This window comes from Euleptes europaea, chromosome 3 (assembly GCF_029931775.1).
Source record: "Euleptes europaea isolate rEulEur1 chromosome 3, rEulEur1.hap1, whole genome shotgun sequence".
NCBI classification, from domain to species: domain Eukaryota; kingdom Metazoa; phylum Chordata; class Lepidosauria; order Squamata; family Sphaerodactylidae; genus Euleptes; species Euleptes europaea.
In genome coordinates this window covers 12,904,665-12,926,829 of record NC_079314.1, presented here as the reverse complement: position 1 = coordinate 12,926,829, position 22,165 = coordinate 12,904,665, and the positions used below count along the sequence as shown (strand labels likewise).

The following is a 22,165-nucleotide window of genomic DNA, read 5'->3' as shown; positions in this document are numbered from 1 at the left end:
AGAAGAAGAAGAAGAGTTAGTTTTTATATGCCGATTTTCTCTACCTTTTAAGGAGTCTCAAACTGGCTTACAATCTCCTTTCCTTCCCCTCCCCACAACAGACACCCTGTGAGGTAGGTGGGGCCAAGAGAGCTCTAAGAGAACTGGGACTAGCCCAAGGTCACCCAGCTGGCTTCATGTAGAGGACTGGGGAATCAAACCCGGTTCACCAGATTAGAGTCCACTGCTCCTGACCACTACACCACACTGGTTCTCATTCAATCACCTACTTAGCAGGATGCCTTAAATCCTGGTCAGGATTTAATCCTATTTCTCATATCTGTGGCATTTTTTCCCTGCACTTGAAACTAGGCTTGTGATATTGAAAAGAAGAATTGGACACCACCAGCTTTGCCAAAACTTTTGCATTTTCTACATCAGGTTCAGCATCTAATTTTTGGAGCCCACTCCCCCAACACGTGCAAAGCCTTCTGCTTTTAGAAGGGACCAGGGTGAGAAAAGAGGAACTGGGTTGTAACAGCTGAGCAGGGTGTTTCCCTACTCCTCCTGTCTGCAATGGAGTGAGGTGTTCAGGGGCTGGGATCGGAGTCAACATGTGGGCAGGGCACTACATTTTTAAAATTAAAAAATGCTTGTGTTCAGATCTGTCTGGAAGCTTTGACCCTTAATTCCATAACAACAGAGGCAAGCTCCAGATGTTTAATGCTGAACATTTTGCATATGCTCACAGATACCCTATTCAGGTATTGTAAGCTGGTTGCAAAGTTCTGAATTTGCAGGATTTTGTCTGCATTCATAAAATTGCCTTATACTGAGTCAGACTTCTGGTCTATCAAGATCAGTCTTGTCTACTCTGACCGGCAGCAGCTCTTCTGAGTCTCAGGTAGAGGTGCTGTGGTTTAGGGAAGGAGCTTCTGCTTTGCATACAGAAAGTCCCAAGGTGAATCCTTGGCATCTCCCATTAAAAAGGACCAGGCAGTAGATGGTCTGAAAGACCTGCGTGAGACAGTGGAGAGCTGCTGCCAGTCAGAGCAAGCAATATTGACCTTGATGGACCAATGATGGACCAATGGTCTGATTTGGTATAAGGCAGCTTTATGAGTGCTCATGTGTACATGTCTATCACAGCACCTGATCCCTTGCTAAAGTTGGAGATACCAGGTATGGAGAAATGTGCTTTACTTTGGAGGGTTGGACTGAATAAAACCTTCACCTTGAGTTTCAGAAAGGTTTTCTGTCTCTCGGCAGAGAACAGGAAGGAGGGGAAGAGTCAAGACTAACCCAGCCCAGTGCTGTAAAAATGCTAATGGCTTCCTGGCTGGAGACAAGGAGATGGTCAAGTCGCACAGCTGGCTGGAAGACAATGACCCTTAGCAGGGAAGAGAAATGTTGGAGGTTTACAATGCTAGAAAGAGCCATCGTGGTGTAGTGGTTAGGAGCGGTGGACTCTCATCTGGAGAACCAGGTTTGATTCCCCACTCCTACGTATAAAGCCTGCTGGGTGACCTTGGGCTAGTCATAGTTCTCTCTGAACTCTTTCAGCCCCACCCACCTCACAAGGTGTCTGTTGTGGAAAAAGGAAGGGAAGGTGATTGTAAACCAGTTTGATTCTCCATTAAAAGGTAGAGAAAGTCAGCATATAAAAACCAACTCTTCTTCTTCTTTCTGGACAATTCAGGAATGTTTTCTTTGACATAGGGGAGTGAGCAAACAGATAGTAAAGCTCCTTGGCAGAGGGAGATGTGTTCTTTGGCTGATTCAATCTACGCAGAAGCTCTTACAACTGGGCTCTTGCTGAAAGTGGACATTGTCATGTGGAGGGCTACATGCCTGAACTAAGACTCCACAATAACACGAAGCTTGTAGAACACTGTAACTTGTAAGTTAAATAACCTGGTTTAGTATAAGATTAGTTAGGGCATGTACAGACGGAGGGACAGAGGAATTGCATGTTTACACTTTTCTTTTGGATCCCTTGCTCTATTTATTGCTATGCTGAGAGTATGCATGTGGATATTTTCTTTTAATAAATGTTGCATAACTTTTAATGGTGGCAGCTGTTCTCTGTACCACATAGAGTGATGGCGAACCTTTTACAGACCGAGTGCCCAAACTGCAACCCAAAACCCACTTATTTATTGCAAAGTGCCAACACTTTGTGCAGGGAAGGAAGTGGGAGCTTTGAACCGCTCCGTGCGGCAGCGCAGCACAGTTTGGCATGGTTCAAAGCCCCCGCCACCCAGGTGGCGGGGAGTGCAGGGAAGGGGGCGGGAGCCGCGCGAGACAGCAGAGAGGGCTACGCGTACCAGAGTCGGCAATCGTGCCATAGGTTCGCCAACACAGACATAGACCTTCACCACACATAGATGCAAACCCTCACCAAGTGTGGTGTAGTGGTTAAGAGAGGTGGACTCTAATCTGGAGAACTGGGTTTGATTCCCCACTCCTACACATGAAGCCTGCTTGGTGACTTTGGGCCAGTCATAGTTCCTTCAGAACTCTCTCAGCCCCACCTACCTCACAAGGTGCCTGTTGTAGGAAGAGAAAGGGATTGTGATTGTAAACTGCTTTGAGACTCCTTGTTGTTGTTCTTCAAGGTGGCCAGCAGATAAATTCAAATTTTCTCCTCCCTCTTACATGCGTACTGCTGTAGGAAGAATTTTGGAGCAGCAGGATGAGAGAAAGGAAGAGGAGGCAGCAGCTTGCAGTTCCTTCTAAGAAGGGAGTAGGATTGGATATAATGACAACACTGATCCTTGCCCAGCTCTGCACAGGTGAGCATGATGTATGAAAATGGAAAAAATCAAGCATTCATTTATTATGGCCATAGTTCTGCAAGATAAAGTATACATTAACAAAACAGTTTCTCTAACTAAGGTTCAAGATACAAGGACTGGAAAAAATTATCTCATTTTCTTCATATTCTCTTCCTTTGCTTTACTCATATTCTTTGATCTGCATTTTGCTAACCTATGAGACTTATCCATTTTGTTTATGGATATTTCCAGAAAAATCTAGATTCATCAGGAAAGGCAGGACATTTTTTTTTGGGGGGGGGTAATAACTGCGGAGGGCAGAGTTCGAGCAGGGGAGGGAGTTCAGCAGGGCAGTGATGCCACAGAGTCCATCTTCCAAATCTGCCAACTGATCTCTGTAGTCTAGAGATCATTTGTAATTCTGGGAGCACTGCAACTCCTCTCTTGAGGTTGCTAATCCTATTTCCAATTTATCTTCACCTTAGGGTTGCCAACCTCCAGGTGGTGGCTGGAGATCTCTCGCTAATACAACTGATCTACAGGTGACAGAGATTAGTTCCCCTGGAGAAAATGGCCACTTTGACAATGGGACTCTATGGCACTGAAGTCCCTCCCCTCTCCAAACCCTGCCTTCCTCAGGCTCCACCCCCAAAATCTCCATATATTTCCCAACCTGGAGCTGGCAACCCTACTTCACCTTGTGAGTTTGGTTTAGACTGAGAGAAGGTGACTGGCCTAAGGACAGCCCAGCAAGCTTGCATGGGAAAGTTAGGTTTCAAACCTGGGTCTCCCTGATCCCTGTCTGATACTCTAACTCAGGGGTGTCAAACATAAGTCCCGGGGGGGCGGATCCGGCCCCTTGAGACCTCTTATCCAGCCCGTGAGCCAGCTGAGGCAGCTACCGCCCCACTCTCTTGATCTGGGCTGGGGAGGCATGGCCTGGCCCGACCAAGTGGCGTTTATGTCATATCTGGCCGTCGTAAAAATTCAGTTCGACACCTCTGCTCTAACCACTTCTGTTTCTTGCTGTAGGAATTTTGGTGTGTTGGGTAGGGGCCTAGGTTAGGGTTGCAAACCTCCAGGTACTAGCTGGAAATCTCCCACTATTACAACTGATCTCCAGCTAGTAGAGATCAGTTCACCTAGAGAAAATGGCTGCTTTGGCAATTGGACTCTATGGCATTGAAGTCCCTCCCCTCCCCAAACCCTGCCCTCCTCAGGCTCTGCCCCTAAAACCTCCCACTGGTAGCGAAGAGAGACCTGGCAACCCTAGCCTAGGTGTACAACTCTCTTCCTCAACTAGGGGTGCCAACTCTGGGTTGGGAAATTTTTTGGAAATTTGGGGGTAGAGCATGAAGGGAGGAAGGGTTTGAGGAGTGGAGAGCCCTCAGTGGGATATAATACCATAGGGTCCACCCTCAGAAGCAGCCTTTTTCTCCAGGGGCACTGAACTCTGCAGTATGCTGATCAGTTGTAATTCCAGGAGATCTTCCCACCCTAGCTGGAGGTTGGCAACCTTATCCTCAACCCTTCCAGAACTGTTAGGGAATCTGTTAAGTTTCTAGGCCACAGCAATGATATTTTCTCCCTTGTATGTTTCTTATTACCAGCATGGGATTGCTGGATAACAGACAAACCATTCCTGACAGGTCAGTTGGCTTTCGAGGTAGGAATCAAAGAATGTGACCCTACAGGAGGTTAAAACCGGCTGAGTTCAAACTAGAAGAGCTTTCACTCTGGCCAGACATGAGGCTACAGCCTCAGCTGTACTTGAAGGCAAATATTTAAAAACTCCATACTCAGAGAGACTCTGCCCATGTACATTGGGTGAGATGGAGACTATGGTACATATCTTTTTTATGTGTCAGTACTACACTGAATTGAGGGCTAAGTTCATTTCTCCTTTACTAACTAAACTCCAGGAATGCTCAGAGTGGGTATGGTTGGGAAAGCTATCGATAGATGAAGATCCCATTATTTTGAAGCGAGTGGCCAAATTTTGTGCTTATGTGGTGAAAATTCAAAGCAAGAAAAGGGTTGTTGGAAATGATAAAGAATAGCATTAATTGTAGATCTACCCTTATATTGTTTTATACTGTTTTGCATAGAATTTTATATAAGGTATTAGTTGTTAGACTTGATATTTTCTGGTCTATGACTGCAATAAATTTTATTATTAAACCGGCTGAGCCAATAGCAGCAGAGGGGCTTCTTTCATTGCATTAGTTATATCAAAGAGTATGCGAAACCAGGCTGAGATGTTGGATCTCGCTGGATCTTGACACAAACAATCTTGAAAAGTCTTGCCTGAGACCCCCAAAGGTAGACTGCTAGGGGTTGTAATGGTTTACTTTACTGTAATGATAGTTCATATGGCTAATTGGGCCCTGAACAATGTCACACTGAGATCAAAATAAAGAAAAATAAAGGCACTATCTAAAGAGCCCCCAAATTAGTATTTTTTAACCTTGATTGACTGGGAGAGAAATTTGGCGACTGACAATGTAGTATTAAAATCCACCCCTGCTAAAAGAACCCTCAAATTATCCAGTTTAGAGGCAGATTCCCATATAAAAGGCTTTATCCACCTGTCTCTAGCCTCGTTGAGCAAGCTGCAGCTAAACAAGGAATGCCGAAGAGTATCTATCTGGCCAGAACCACATAGACATACCCTCTCACAGTATGGTGTGTGTTTGTGTGTAAAGTGCCTTCAAGTCGCAGCTGACTTATGGCGACCCCTTTTTAAGGATTTTCATGGCAAGAGACTAACAGAGGTGGTTTGCCAGTGCCTTTCTCTGCACAACAACCCTGGTATTCCTTGGTGGTCTCCCATCCAAATACTAACCAAGGCTGACCCTGCTTAGTTTCTGAGATCTGAAGAGATCAGGCTAGCCTGGGCCATCCAGGTCAGGGCCACAGTACGGTACCCTATTTAAATGACCCATTAGCTTCCCTGCTGGGATGGCATTCAGGCTAGCTAACATAAATAATCATCTGTACCACAGGATTGTCAGAAAATCAAAATACATTGGGAGGGATTGTGGCAAGTTTAGACCTAGGTATAGAGGTGAGCAAACTCTACGTGCTCTTATGGGTTGCAATGGTTAGCGATACTCCTGGGGTGCAACTGCTGGAATAGACCAGAGAGGGGGACAATGCCGGGGAATGCTTGGTCTAAGCATCTCTGGATACCAGCCAAATAGTTCCTTTATCTTTTCTCTTGCCGTTACAGGGAGCAATCTGATGCCGGGATTTTTGCTGACATCCCCCGCCTACGTTTCTGTGCAGCATGGCCTCTGCGCCCTCATCCCCTGCCAATTCACCTATGGCGATCCTCAGCCGAATATCACCGAGGAGCTATTTGCCTACTGGTTTAAAAAGAAAAATGGGTCCAAGTATTTTATCTCCTCCCCCCGCTATGTTTCAGGTCTCCTAGTGGCTACTAATGACCCTCGTCACAGCAGCCGGGTATCTTTTATGAACCGTTTCCAGTTAACGGGGAACCCAGAGCAAGGAGACTGCTCTTTCAGCATCAGTGATGCCCAGCTACAGGACAACGGGTCGTACTACTTTAGAATTGAGAGAGGAGAGGATTTCAAAAGGAGTTATCATATTCCAGATGGTGGTTCACTTCTTCTTTTTGTGATAGGTAAATGAGTTCCTTTGGCGTTATTTGCTTTTCCTTGCCTATTTTTGCCTCTCCTTTCTACTGGAGAAGCAAAGAAAACTCTTCATACAATTACTTCAGGTCCAGTTAATAGTTAATGTTCTGCTTTTCTTCCCCAATTTCAGGAGAAAGGCCCAATAAGGAATAAAGCATGCATGTGTTCATAAATGTCCTTTATTTTGGATCCCAGAAACACTACCAGTGAATGCTCTGATGGCTACCTGCATAGACAGCTTTAAAAGGGCATCAGACAGATTTATGGAGGAGAAGTCCATCAGTGGCTACTAGCCATGGTGACTAAAGGGAACCTCCATGTCCAGAAGCAGTAGACTAGAAAACACATACATGAAACTGTCTTACACTGAATCAGAGCACTGGTCCATCTAAGTCAGTATTGTCTACTCAGACTGGCAGCAGCTCTCCAGATCACTTACTGCCTGGTCCTTTCAAATGGAGTTGTTGGGGATTGATCCTGGGACCTTCTGCATACAAAGCACATGCTCTACCAATCAGCCACAGCCCCTCTCCAAGGGATGAGGAGTAGGATTGTCAACCTCCAGGTACTAGCTGGGGATCTCCTGCTATTACGACTGATCTCCAGCCAGTAGAGATCAGTTCACTTGCAGAAAAGGGCCGCTTTGGCAATTGGACTCTATGGCATGGAAGTCCCTCCCCTCCCTAAACCCCGCCCTCCTCAGGCTCCTCCCCCAAAACCTCCCACTGGTGGTGAAGAGGGACCTGGCAACCCTAACGAGGAATCCCATATATGAGTGGGTAGCAATGAAGATTCGAAACAGACACTTCTCTTGTTGAAACTCAAGCCATCTGTGTTTCAGGTTTTTTTTGTAAAAACCCTGCGCACAAGAAACATGGTCTGTTTTAGCAAACAAGATACAGATATTCCTAGGGGAAGCAGGGAGTGAAAAAGGCACAGAGATAACAGGATTGAGTCAAAGTCCCCGGCATGATTTGACATTCTGGTTCCTGAATGTTTTCCCTCTACTAGAGCAGGCGTTGTATTCACTATATGGTTAAAACTGGGAGCCATCGTAGGGCTCCCTACCACTTTTCCTAGGTTGATGTTTGCAGTATCTAGGTTGACTGTAACATTGGCCCTCCATTTCCATGCTGAAAAACATCCCTGGAAAGGAGCCAGTTTTCCAAAGAGAGGGCTGCTTAATCCTTCCCTCACTAACCCCTTCACCTGGAACAAGGACTCCCCAGTCCCCAGCACTTAAGAACATAAGAACATAAGAAAAGCCCTGCTGGATCAGACCAACGCCCATCAAGTCCAGCTGTCTGTTCCCACAGTGGCCAACCAGGTGCCTCTAGGAAGCCCACAAACAAGACAACTGCAGCAGCACCATCCTGCCTGTGTTCCACAGCACCTAACAGAATAGGCATGCTCTTCTGGTCCTGGAGAGAATAGGTATGCATCACTACTAGTAGCCATTTTGACTAGTAGCCATGGATAGCCCTCTCCTCCATGAACATGTCCACTCCCATCTTAAACCTTTCCAAGTTGGCAGCCATCACCACATCCTGGGGCAGGGAGTTCCACAATTTAACTATTGTAGAGGGGAAAGCAGCAGGTAGGGCAAGAGCTAAGCAATCCTCCCCCATCCACCATTTTCCAGGTGAGAATCAGCCCCTTTGCTTTTTTAAAAAAGAAGCATGTTTCTGTATAACATACTGCTACTTAGCATCTGTCATCCTCAGCCATAGACGTGGCATGCCCTTCACAGCATGCGGGCCGATGCACACGTTTCAGCTGTTTCGAACGATACTTCGTTCTCTGGTCTCTTTCTAACTCCTTCCTGGGGGCTCTGTCTTGTTCAGGACTGACAGCCAAACCAAAGATCTTGAACTCATCTGAGCTGGTTTTCAGGAAGCCGGTGATTTTCATCTGCCAAGCACCAGGCACCTGTTCAGGGACTCCACCCCAAATCTCCTGGAGCGTCGGGATCAAGGATTATAGCACATCTCCATGGAACCTTCGACACAGAAATGGGAGCTGGACCTACGGATCTCTCATCACATTCACACCCTGGGTGGCTGACCGAATGAAAACCCTCACTTGCCAGGTCACGTACCCTGCAATAGGGAGAACAATTAGTAATGCCATCCATCTAGACATCGTCTGTGAGTTTCTCCCTAACTTTTATATTGTCTTTTCTCTTTCCATAAATCACTGTCTCTCCTACCTTAAGGATCAGATTCCCCCCCTGCCCTTTTTATTCTCAGTTTACCTCATTCCCTTCTCCTTTTGTTAGAGGCAAGTGAGGACTACATAGCCAATGGGCAAGGAGGACGCTCCCTTTATGTGCATCTTACAAAGAGGCAGATGCCATTGCTAACCCTTTCTTGCCTAGTTTGACCAGCCTTTTCCCCAAATGTTGCGTCAAAGTGATGAATCGAAAGATGAGATTTACTCATGACAAAGATTTTTTTAAATTTGCTTACACCTCCATAGTGCTCTCTAGTGCTCAATTGTGCTATCACAAGTATAGTCCCCCCCTCTGGACCAGTGGTTCTAATCATAGGGATGTATACCACCAGTGGGTCACAAAAGAAGTCTAGGGTTTCATATTTATTAAGAATTCACTCTTCCTCATTTCCCATGTCTAAATGCAAGTGTGATATGTTGCTTAGCTCCTACTTGCCACATATCATTAGGGGTGCCAGCTCTGGGGTAGGAAATACCTGGAATATTGGGAGTGGAGCCTGAGGAGGGTGGGGTTTGGGGAGAGGAGGGACTTCAAAGGGGCATAATGCCATAGAGTCCACCTTCCAAAGCGGCCCTTTTCTCCAGGTGAACTAATCTCTGTCACCTGGAGATCAGTTTTAACAACGGGCGATTTCCAGCCACCACCTGGAGGTTGGCAACCCTACGAATCATCCATCTGTGACTTTTGGCCATGCCAGTAGGACTCATTAACAGTGGTTCTCCCAAACCCCCATAGCTTCTGCCCACCAGCAAGCATCTTTGACGTGCTGTCTCCTGCCGCCCTACCTGCCAAGGATTATCTCTTGTGCTTCAGCAACATTAATGTCCTTTAAAACTTACCATAAATGCAAAACATAGTAATTTATGTATGTATTTATTTATTGGTTTTATATCCCGCCCTCATCCCTGACCGAAGCCAGGCTCAGGGTGGCCACCAACAAATATTAGACAATATCATAAACAATAAAATACAATTAGACAGTTCTAAAAGCCGCAATAATTAAAATAAACAAGATCAGAGGATGGCGGTATCACTAAGGTATGATTCCCGTCGCATGATGCCACCAGGTCGCCAGACCCTCCTCCATACAAAGTTAGTGGTCAATGACCAAAAGTAAGGGGGGGGGAGGGAGGCCAGTTCTGATGGAAACCATGGCTGTCCTCAACTATGGGCCTGGCGGAACAACTCCATTTTACAGGCCCTGCGGTCCCACAGGACCCCAATCTCATTTGGGAGGAACTTCCACCTGGCCCTAATTGAGAACAGCTGAACCCTCTTTGAATGCCTGTAAACATATCAGCGTTGTTCTTGGGACAAAGTTGGGTTTTGGGGTCTATCACGGTGGGACTCAGGTTAGGTGGGTCATATGATATGAAACTAGGGTTGCCAACCTCCAGGTGGTCACTGGAGATCTCCCTCTTTTACAACTGATCTCCAGCCAAGAGAGATAAGTTCACCTGGAGAAAATGGTCACTTTGGCAATTGGACTCTATGGCATTGAAATCTCTAGGTATTTCCCAACCTGGAGCTGGTAACCTTATATGAAAGGTTGAAAGCCACTGCTCTAGAAAGTCAACTCGTCCACCATTTTTGCTTCTCCCCAGATGGCCCCAGGCCCACCAGCACCCACCCAAATACCACATGCCAGAGGAAGGGTAATGGCTTCCATTGTACCTGCTCCCTGCACTCCTGGCCTCCGCCAGAGATCCGGTGGCAAATGGATGGGGAGACCCTTGACAGCAACAGAACCAAACCCACCACTCTGGTCACTTCCTCAGAACGTGGTGATGAAACCATCAGCATCCTAACTAGGAATGGAAGCCTGGATGGAAGTCATAGCATCATCTGCATTGGGATAAATCCTCTGGGGAACTACACCCTGCTGTTTCAACTCAGCACAGATACCAATGGTGAGAGTTGCAAGAGGCCAAGTCCAGTCTGTATGCATCCAGACATTACTCCACCAATTTGCACCAGCAAGGGGTCAGTCACTCCAGCTCCTGTGTCTAAGGCAATGAAGCCGAATTGAATGCAAGTCATGCACTGACTTCAGGATTCCAGTTGCATGCCTGCTTCTCAGTTAGGGTTGCCAACCTCCAGGTGGTATGAAGAAGACAAAAACAGCACAAATTTCCAATGCAATTAAATATATTAAGTGCAAAGAGGTGTACAGTGAAAACACATACAACAAACAATACACAAAATACAAAGGATCAAAAAGATAAGGTAAGTACTAAATGTTGTTGCTTATCAATGGCTTGACAATTTCTTTTACAGAGTTCAAATTTCCAGGTAAGTGCAATTGTCCAAGAGTTTTGAGGACATATGAACAACTAGAACAGCTGGAAAAGATGAAGATGGACGTGTTGTCTAGATCGTTATTCAGGTTTCGCCAAGGCTTCACCAGCTGATCAATTTCTCAATAAGAATTGTATACAAATATATGACCATAATAGGTACAATTCCAACTGCCCACAGGCTTAATGATGACATTTCAAGTTAATTTTTCACACAGAAAGTGCGCTGTTCCTGGTGAGTTTTCTCTGGGCAATGCCACAATCGAGGAAGCAGATAGATTAAAATATTTTATTTTTCAAATATCTTGAAATCATTCTGGAGGGGCAGAGAACTTTACATTGAGGCAAGGACTGTCACTGACAACTGAGATCAGGTTAATTCATGCCATCGTATTCCCTGTTACTAGGTATGGGTGTGAGAGCTGGACAATGAAGAAAGCTGATAGGGAGAAAGTAGATTCCTTAGAAATGTGGTGTTGGAGGAGAGTGTTACGGATGCCCTGGACCACCAAAAAAACAAAGACAAATCAGTGGGTTCTAGATCAAATCAAGCCTGAACTGACCCTAGAAGATAAAATGACTAAAATGAGGCTGTCGTACTTTGGACATATTATGAGAAGTCAAGAGTCGCTAGAAAAGACAATCATGCTAGGAAAAGTTGAAGGCAGCAAGAAAAGAGGAAGACCCAACAAGAGATGGATTGACTCTATCAAGGAAGCCAGGGCCCTCAATTTGCAAGATCTGAGCAAGGCTGTTAAGTTAGGACACTTTGGAGGACATTGATTCATAGGGTCGCCATGAGTCGGAAACGACTTGACGGCACTTAACACGCACACAAGGACTGTTCAGAAGTAATAGGCTGGGGGAGCAAATACATGCAGCGGGGAGCAGGAGAGGCACTACCCCTGTTTCCCTTCACTTTAACTTGTGAACAAGAACCTATGCGCTTATATGGGGTGATTTATAAGATAGTGTAGAAAACATGCAAATGAATAAGTTGATATAAATTCAAATATTAATAGTACCATTCCTCTTAGTCTATAAACTATATATGTTAGGTATTAACTTAGTAGAGGAGTACAAATATGTATTGTTTAGATATGGCTAATAGACTTGATAAACAGTGTTAGTATATTAATATAATACAATATAATATAGTGGCGTAAGGTAGCTAGATTATATGCAGGATTGAGTATTAATGTGTGTTAAAGACTTAATCACTTTCAGTGACTTATCTCCACTCCAGTGCGGAAGTTGGTGAGGATCTTGTTACAGATATGGAGTAATGATTATGTATGGGGAATGCATGTTATATATATATATATATATATATATATATATATATATATATATATATATATATATATATATATATATATATATATATAAAGAACCTATGTGCTTATATTTGCATGAATATGACCTGAGTGTGTGGATAGTTTCATCGGCCAACAGTGTGGTTCCCCTGTATTTACCAGTGTTCCCAGTCATGTGGACAAAACCCTATACACATTCATTTCACAAGTTATAGCTGCCTACACATATACTCATTCACAAGTTATAGCTGCCATGTGTAGTGGTGGGATTACACTCACACTTCTGCGTCTGATTTCACCAAACTGTAACTTCTGGACATTCATTTCAATGGGCTTAGACTGGAGTAACTCTCCTTAGGAATGCACTGTAAGTATCTTATGTGATGATCCGTATTTTTCTCACACTAAGCAACACTGACATAAGTATCAAATTGCCTATATCCAAACTAATGATGTGCTTGGCATTTTGAAGACTTCTGTTTGTTTGCTTTTTGTATCACAAACGCTATCAATAAAACTTAGCTGTGTTCCTGTTCGCTACATTTTTTTTCTTTTTTCTGCTCAATAAAGCGGCACTTTTTCAGGTTTTCTCATTCTTATTCTCTTTTCCTTATTATGCTGGTTTCTTTCACAATGCTTCCCAGTTTCGATAAATCAGTGGACCCCCCCCCCCCCACATGTCGGTTTTGTTCTGTTCCTTCGTCACAACTTTTGGCGGTCTTGGGCATCGGGCTGGATCCATTTATGGGGAAGATGTGCCTGTGTGCCTGCCTTTCCCTGTTTGGGGACCCCCATAAGGGGTCTTTGGTTCAAGCCTACTGCTGATGCAAAGCTCGGGGGCATCGTGTGGCTCCACTCCCAGGTGGCCAAGGTACCACTTAAAAGGTCTGTGTCCTACTAGTGGAACCACTAATTTGACACTTCATGGTTGCCCCCCCCCCAACATTCGGGTTGGGGATCATTTCATCGGCCAACAGGGTGGTTGCCCGATGCCTGGATCTGTGCCCTATGCTTCGCCAATGCTCCATCTGCTGCCTGTAATGAATAAAGCTGTGGCCTTTTTTGACCCATTTCCTGGTGTTATATGTTTACTTACTGCATTTTCACACGGTGCTGCTCATGTCCTTAGGACCACAATGTGAGTGTGTGTACACATTTCAAAAATCCTCTCCTTTTCTTCACACCTGGCATTTCCCTGCCTTTCTCTAGTGATCCTTTTCTGGATAAAAGCAAGCTTCACTCAGACTTTAACACAAAATGTCGAGATCTTTCTTGACTGTTAAATTCTTTTTTTTTTACTCTGCTTTAGTAATATTCTCCCACTGTCATACACATAAAGTTTTGTTTTTACCGCATAACCCAGACACTCTGCTTTTGGATTGTTGTGAAAGTCTGGTGCCTTAAAACATGAAGTTCGCTTCAGGTTTCCACAAGTGAATGTTTTTGCTCTCTGTTCCTGTTTTTTAAAAATTAAAACAAATTCTGATTGTGTTGTTTATATACCGCATTTCTGGCAAAATATAAAAGTGGAGAAGAATTTAAAAAAATTACTCCGGTAGTCATGTCAAGTCGTTGAGGGTCCCTTCAAGAGTTGCCCGTGAAATCTGTGGCCTGGGTTTCTTCTCTCTTGCTATCTCCTCTGACCACATGGGCCCCACTCCCTTCACTCCTCTCAAAATTCTCCCTCTCACTGGCCTTCATAAACTCAGCTCTGTCAATGCAGAGAATGGCAAACAAATTCCCCCCCCCCTGCCCAACTGCAGCAATTTACCTCCTTGTTAGTTGGCAATTCTCTAACTTTTAAGTCTAACACTAATCTTTGCTGTATCTACATTCCGTTTACCATCTAATCTTTGGTCCTTCTCTACTTCCTTTATCATCTCAGTTATTTTTAATCTAGCATTTCCTGTATTTTGATTTTTTTTTTTCTATATCCTTACCTCTTAACATAAGAAAGTTAACATAAGAACATAAGAAAAGCCCTGCTGGATCAGACCAAGGCCCATCAAGTCCAGCAGTCTGTTCACACAGTGGCCAACCAGGTGCTTCTAGGAAGCCCCCAAACAAGACGACTGCAGCAACATCCTGCCTGTGTTCCTGGAGAGAATAGGTTGAAATTTAATCAAAAGAGTTTCTGACTAAACATTAGGAAGAACTTTCTAACAATTAGAGTGGTTCCTCTGTGGAATAGGCTCCTCGGGAGGTGGTGGGCTCTCCTTCCATGGAGGTTTTTAAGAAGAGGTTAGATGGCCATCTGTCAGCAATGCTGATTCTATGACTTTAGGCAGACCATGAGAGGGAGGGCAGGAAGGTTTGCATCAGTGTTTGTCTCTCGTGGCCCTTTCTTGCATGCCACGGTAGTGCTGATCACCATTTTGGGGTCAGGAAGCAATTTGTTTGTTTCCCCACTCCTCCACATGAAGTCTGATGGGTGATCTTGAGCTAGTCACACTTCTCTCCAAACTCTCTCAGCCCCACCTACCTCACAAGGGGAGAGGAAGGGAACACAATTGATTGTAAGCCAGTTTGAGACTCCTTAAAGGTAGAGAAAATTCGTGTATAAAAACTAACTCTTCTTTTCTTCTTCTTCTACAGTATACAATAAAATAACATCAAGAGCGTCCATTATCTAAGCAGCAGTTAGTGACAAGGGAAATTAAAAAGCTACCCAACCCTTTCAGATTACACAAATGTAAAGAATGTCTGAACACTGATTTAGAACACAATAATGCCTATCCATGATTTTAAGGAAACTCTCTGAACTGATAATGTTTAATGTCCTCCTCAGCTTCAGTGGATGGCTGATCAGTCGGTCAATTCACACTGGATTCTTCCTCATAGGGATTATATTTCATAGACTCAAGACCGAAAATCCATCCATTGGACCTCTCTGAGTAAGGAGGAAACCATCTTTGCATACTTAGGAGGGGATCAGATCTTTGAAAGGTCTTGGCCCTTTGAAATGTCTAGTTACCGCCTTTCTCTTGGTGTGATCCAAGGTAGGTTCTTTAGGAAGATTGTAGGTCACTGCTTTATCTTCAGCTCCATGCTCCGGTTTCCACGGGTCTACTGGCCCTCTTTACCAGTATTGGTATTGTCCACAGGTATGAAGAGTGCATCCACAAAACCTTTCCTTAACAGAACAAGGGATGTTTTGAAGATCTGCCGAAATTTCTCCCCAACAAAAAGAGAATGGGGGTCAAACAAATATTGAAACACACTCCAATGACTGTAAATAACTGCAAAACCTGCCATATCACTTCAGGCATACTGGTAAGCAAAGATGATCCTTCACAGAAATGGTAAGGAAGCCAGCAGATGAAGAAAGAGGTCACGGCAGCCACCAAGATTCTGAAAGGCTTCCTATTCCTCACCAGCCTTTTCTTCTTCCTTTCCCATCCCATTCCACTATAGCAGCCCATGATGATGCAGAAAGGAATCATGAAAGCCAGCAGTAACTGAACCAAAAAGAGAGCCGGGCAAATGTGATTCCTCAGGGCCTGTCTTTCAGGTCCATCCCAATCACTGGAGACAACTTCATTATTGACACACTCGATTCTGCTATCCTGTAGCACTTGAGTCTCCTGGAATGCCAAGTACAGAGCACTCAGAACGAGAGAAGTGAGCCACACTCCTGCGATCAGTCTCTATGCCTGAGAAATGGTACGACTATTCTGGGACCAGATAGAGCATCGGATAAGCAGATAATGGTCCAAGCTGATGATGGTGAGGAGGAAGAACATCCTCAGTGAAACAAGGGAGTTGAGAACTTTGCACATCAATAGGCTGAAGACCCAGTGGAAACCAAGGAGGGCGTAGATAGCAAAGAAAGGCAGGGACAAGCAGGTGGTGAGCGCTCCTTCTCTGGAGGTTTTTAAGAAGAGGTTGGATAGCCATCTGTCAGCAATGCTGATTCTATAACCTTAAGCAGATGATGAGAGGGAGGGCATCTTGGCCAACTTCTGGACATGGAGTGGGGGTCACTGGGGGTTTGGGGGGGAGGTAGTTGTGGATTTCCTGCATTCTGCAGGGGGTTGGACTAGATGACCCTGGTGGTCCCTTCCAACTCTATGATTCTATGATTCTAAGTAGGCAAGAATCAGGTGGAGGAACCAGAAGGTATACACCGTTCTCTTCATCTTCACCCCTAGCATACAGAAGAAGAGTCCATTGACAGCCGTCCCCACCAGGAAGGATACCAAGATAAAGATGGTAAGGGTCAGGCTCATGGGAGTTATGTCTGCTGGGGACACACATGCTGGCATTCGTTTTTGTGGCTGAGGCATTCCCCAAAAGGATAGACATGTTTCCTGGTGAAAGATGGAAAGGAGATTAAGCAGGAGGTGGGAAGACAGTCTTACAATCTCCTTCCCTTCCTCTCCCCACAACATGCACTTTGTGAGGTAGGTGGGGCTGAGAGAGTTCAGAGAGAACTGTGACTAGCCCAAGGTAATCCAGCTGGCTTCATGTATAGGAGTGGGAAAGCCTATCCGGTTCACCAGATTAGAGTCTGCCACTCATGTGGAGGAGTGGGGAATCAAACCAGATTAGAGTCCACCGCTCTTAACCACTATATCAAGAAGCTATTAGAGGCAGCCTCTGACCTGGATGGCCCAGGCTAGCCTGATCTCGTCAGATCTCAGAAGCTAAGCAGGGTCAGCCCTGGTTAGTACTTGGATGGGAGACCACCAAGGAATACCAGGGTTGCTGTGCAGAGGAAGGCACTGGCAAACCACCTCTGTTAGTTAGTCTCTTGCCATGAAAACCCCAAAAGGGGTCGCCATAAGTCGGCTGCGACTTGAAGGCACTTTACACACACATTAGAGGCAGAGAATTTCTGGGTGGATATTGAAAGGGGGATGACTAAATATTTTAGTCAGGTTTATGTACTGTGCACATGCAAATAAATAAACAAACAGGACCATAAAAAAATAACCAGCACACATGCAAATGCAAACCATGTCAACTCAGACTTAAGAAGAAGAAGAGTTGGTTTTTATATGCCGGCTTTCTCTACTACTTAAGGAAGAATCACACTGGTTTATAATCACCTTCCCCTCCCCACAACAGACACCCTGTGAGGTAGGTGGGGCTGAGTGAGTGTGACTAGCCTGAGGTCACCCATCTGACTTCATGTGTAGGAGTGGGGAAACAAATCCAGTTCACCAGATTAGCCTCCGCTCAGAGATGGTTTGCAATTGTCGGCCTCTGCGTAGCGACCCTGGTATTCCTTGGTGGTCACCCATCCAAACACTGAGCAGAGCTGATCCTGCTTAGCCTCCGGGTTCTGGTAAAATTGGGCTAGCTTGGGTTGTCCAAGTCAGGGCCTATCGCTCCTGGCTAAGCCCATTCAATGTAATTAGATATCAAAGCCAGCAGAATAGGAGGAGATTGCTTTTCTTAAAGTGCATAAAGTGGAACAGTTTACTGTATTAGTCCAATGGCCATTACAATTAGGACCTACGAAAGAAGATACAGCCAACTACAGCAAAAACAAGAATATTATAATGTTTAAAGATTATAAAAACACATTAAAAATGCATAAACACCTTCTCTGTATACAATTAAAATGTTTCCGCCTTTGGATGCAGCTCTCACCAGTATTTTCTCTGCTGCCAAGGCAAACTGTCCCTCTCTACAAAAAATGTACTGATCTGAATCAAAAAGAAGGAAAATTAGTTTCTCTACCACAGCAAAAGAATTTATACAGTTTAAAATTTCAGCAAGAAATTTATTTCTGGGCTCTACATACAAAGGGCAAAACAGAATATCATGTGGGAAATCTTTTGGGACCAAGGTTCCACTAATACATAGACATGCAACGATTGGTGTTTGTGCGTGACAACCATCTAGAATTGCAGAAGGCATGGTTTGGAACCGCACAGATTGCTTCTCTTTGAGAGCCAGCATGGTGTAGTGGGTAAAAGCAGTGGTTTGGAGCAGTGGAGTCTGATCTGGAGAACCGGGTTTGATTCCCCACTCCTCCACATGAGTGGCGGAGGCTAATCTGGTGAACTGGATTTGTTTCCCCGCTCCTCCACATGAAGCCAGCTGGGTGACCTTGGGCTAGTCATTGTTCTCTCAGAACTCTCTCAGCCCCGCCTACCTCGCAGGGTGTCTGTTGTGGGGAAGGGAAGGGGAGGTGATTGTAAGCCGGTTTGAGTCTCCCTTAACTGGTAGAGAAAGTCGGCATATAAAAACCAACTCTTCTTCTTCCTTTTTGTGAACAGAGATCATAATCTCACCCTCCCGCTTTTAAATGCTAACACTTCCCCAAAAAATTGGTTTAGGGGAAAGAATCTCTGCACCGTTTTACACCAACCTGTCCTGGGATCTTTTCAGTACTTGGAAGTTAGTGCTGCGTAACAGGTCATGCTCTGACCGCTGCACTACAGTTCCCTTGCCGTAGTTTTGTGAGGGACCAAGTAGTAGGATGTTACAGCTTGTCATTTCCCGGCACTTGTTTTGTTGCAGCACTGTGGTTTGGTAACACAGAGGTGGAGCTGTAAGGATCTTTCATTCTTTGTTGCAATCTGGTCCCTTGATCTGCACCCATTTGCAGAATCCGCTGAAGAGCTGACTGTACAAGAGATCCCCATCCCAGCCTGGAACAGGCTTGCTGTCAGAGATTGCTATTTTGAAGCAGTGCAAGGTAAGTTCTGTTACCCCAGAAGGTCAGACCAGAACCAATGTGTTGAAATCAAATCAGAAGAGTTTTCGGCTAAACATTAGGAAGAACTTTCTGACAGAAAGTGGAACTGGCTTCCTTGGGAGGTGGTGGCTCTCCTTCCTTGGAGGTTTTTAAGCAGAGGCTGGATGGCCATCTGACAGCAATGCTGATTCTGTGAACTTAGGCAGATCATGAGAGGGAGGGAGGGAAGGAAGGGTTGCATCAGTGTTTGGCTCTCGTGGCCCCTTCTTACATGCCCAGGATAATGCCGATTGCCATTTTCGGGTCAGGAAGTAATTATCCTCCAGGCCAGATTGGCCAGGGATCCTGGAGGGACCAAGTAGTAGTCCTTACTGCTGCCTCAAGTTGTCAGCGATACGTTTTGTCTGTCAACAAGCATGGCCCTGTCTTACTCAAGGACCTGTTTTACAGCAGGTCTCCTGTCCTTGCTAAAGAGAGGGAAGCTGGCTCACTCATCCAGAATAAGGAAGTTGTGGTCTCTTCTGAGCCCACATTGCCGGGTGGTTTCTCAACCGCTCTTTCAGGCTGTAAGAAGTCTTGTGCATGGAGTGAAAGTGGGGATCAGTGGAGCTCAAGGGAATTCCAATCTGTAGTTTCAACTTTGAGGAAAACATGGGGAAATTATAGATTTGAAACAAGGCTTTCTAGAAGTAGATTTGAGCTGTGATATTGGAGAGAGAGGAATATATCTGATGACGTCATGGCCATGTCTCACTAGGGGCAATTTTACAAATCCTCGAGCCAAGAGATTAAAACCAGGGTATTACTATTTGCAAGATCTGAGAAAGGCTGTCAAAGATAGGACATTTTGGAGGACATTGATTCATAGGGTTACCATGAGTTGGAAGCGACTTGACAGCACTTAACACACACACATTACTACCACACCTGACTTGGATGGCCCAAGATAGCCTGATCTTGTCAGATCTCAGAAGCTAAGCAGGGTTGGCCCTGGTTAGTATATGGGTGGGAGACCACCAAGGAAGTCCAGGGTTGCTGTGCAATGGCAATGGCAAATCACCCTTTGAAAACCCCAAGGGCTCGCCCTAAATCAGCTGCGACTTGACAGCACTTCCCACCGTCACATTACTGCCATCTCCAAAACTATCTTTCATACTCAGATTTACTAAATCCTTACAGGCTTAGGGTGTGGTATACTGAGCAAGAGCTGAAGTTTAAAGCGGGTCTAGAACGCTCAATTCTCCTGACTCAGATTTCCTTGAAAATTTTTCAAATGTGTAGTTACCCAATGGGAGGGAAGGTGGCCATGGTAGAGCCCAATCTCATCAGATCTCAGAAGCTAAGCAGGGTCGGTACTTGGAAGTGAGACCACCAAGGAGGGTTTTGCAGAGGAAGACAACGGCAAACCACCTCTGCTTCTCACTTGCCTTGAAAGCTCCTTGCCGGAGTAGGGCTGCCAGGTCCCCCCTCTCCTCCTGTGGAAGATTTTTGGGGTGGGGATCGCATGCGCGTGGCTGCAAGCAATGCTATCCTGTCACTTCTGGTTTATTTCCGGAAGCGCCACAGGACAATTTTCCACTCAGATCCCCATTTGAGTGGTAAATTGTCCCGTCACACTGCAGCCCTTCCGGAAGTAAACCGGAAGAGACAGGTTCATGTTGTTCTCAGCTGCGTGCGCACAATCATTGGTGTGAGCCAGCCGATGGATTGCCTGCCATTCCAAGCCACCTGGCAACCTTATGCTGGGGTCACCCTAAGTCGGCTGAGACTTGATGGCACTTTACACATGCATTCAAGCACCCTGGTTAGGGGTATACCTGCTCCAGGTCTGGATTTGGCAGGCTACCTGGGACCTTAGCCATGTTCTGACAAATAGCCCTCCCTGGTTTCTCTTCAGATTGTACAGATGGTTTTGGGTTTGGAAAAAGGGGTCAGGTATTAATATCTGGTTAGCTTCTTTCTCCACACAGGCATCATGAACACCTCAACCACTCACCTCAACGACACCACCTCCAGTGTGGACGAGGCCATGCGACAGATCGCCATAGCGACCAACGTCATCATCCTTGTCTTGGGTGTGTTTGGCAACGGGCTGGTGGTGTGGGTGACAGCCATGAGGAAGAAGCGTTACAATTTTACTTCCACCTGCTATCTCAACCTGGCCATGGCAGACCTTCTCTTCTCTTTAGGCCGCATCCCCGCCCTGGTGCAGGAGATCATGTACAGCCGCTGGCCCTTTGGCAATCCCTTATGCAAACTGCATGCCTTTGCACGCTACCTCACGGTCTTCGCTGGGGTCTTCATCCTTACTCTCATCAGTGTGGACCGCTGCTTGCTGGTAGCACAACCTGTCTGGACCCGAAACCACCGAGGGCCCCGCTTTCAGGCCCTGATGTGTGTCGGCGCTTGGATCTTAGCTTTGGCCTTCAGTGCCCCCTATCTGGTGGTCCGGGAAGTTACCCTCAAAGATGGAGCAATGTATTGCGGCTATCGGAAAGATCTCAGGATTTCCACAGAGCTGCCCCTTAGGCTAAGCAGGTTCTTTGGGGGGTTCCTGGTACCCTTCATCATTATTCTCTCAGCCTACTTGGTTCTGGTTTTTAAGCTTCGCAGACGGCGCTGGGAAGGGTCTCACCGAACCTTCACTCTGGTGGCCACCATTGTGGTGCTGTTCTTCATCTGTTGGCTTCCCCATCATGTTGTCGCACTTATCAGCACCATAGGGGGCTCGAAGGAGGCCTGGGGCATTCCACTCAAGCTGTCAAATGCTCTGGCCTACCTCCACAGCTGTATCAACCCTGTGATCTACGTCTTGGTGGGTTATATCAGGATCCGAAGCCTCCACCGCCGGGCCTCCTTCCTCGGACTGTTCCGCAAGGCTCTAACTGAAGAGGACGAAAACTCCACAGGGGCTGAGGTGACGCGAAGCCTGAATCAGAAGACCAAAGAGCAGTTAGATACACCCATTCTTGTCTCACCGGGGAAGCCTAGTAAGCAAGGCTCCTAGCTTTTGTGCACATCTGTAGCATACGGGAACTGGTGCTCTTCATTCTGACCATCAACCTCTGAGCTTCTTGATACCAAAGACATTTTTGGCCATACTGCTTATGTTTTGGTGTCAATTAAGGCCAATATCTTTGGACAAGATACTGGAAACCTCTCATTCAGATCCCCCATCTTTTCTAGTATCTCTCAGAAGTAGTTGTGTGTGTGTGTGTGCATGCAGGGACTGAATCAGGACTTCGGTGC

The 22,165-nt window shown here is 45.7% G+C and overlaps 1 protein-coding gene and 1 pseudogene across 1 annotated transcript; one reads left to right on the top strand and one right to left on the bottom strand.

Annotated features, from left to right (window-relative positions):
• Positions 1–15,330: 15,330 nt before the first annotated feature.
• LOC130474668 (probable G-protein coupled receptor 33) lies at positions 15,331–16,529 on the bottom strand (annotated as a pseudogene).
• Positions 16,530–20,891: 4,362 nt separating this feature from the next.
• Positions 20,892–21,923, top strand: LOC130474667 (C3a anaphylatoxin chemotactic receptor-like). Its single transcript, XM_056846367.1, has one exon. The coding sequence runs from the start codon at positions 20,892–20,894 to the stop codon at positions 21,921–21,923; it is 1,032 nt and encodes a 343-aa protein (XP_056702345.1).
• The last annotated feature ends 242 nt before the right edge of the window (positions 21,924–22,165 follow it).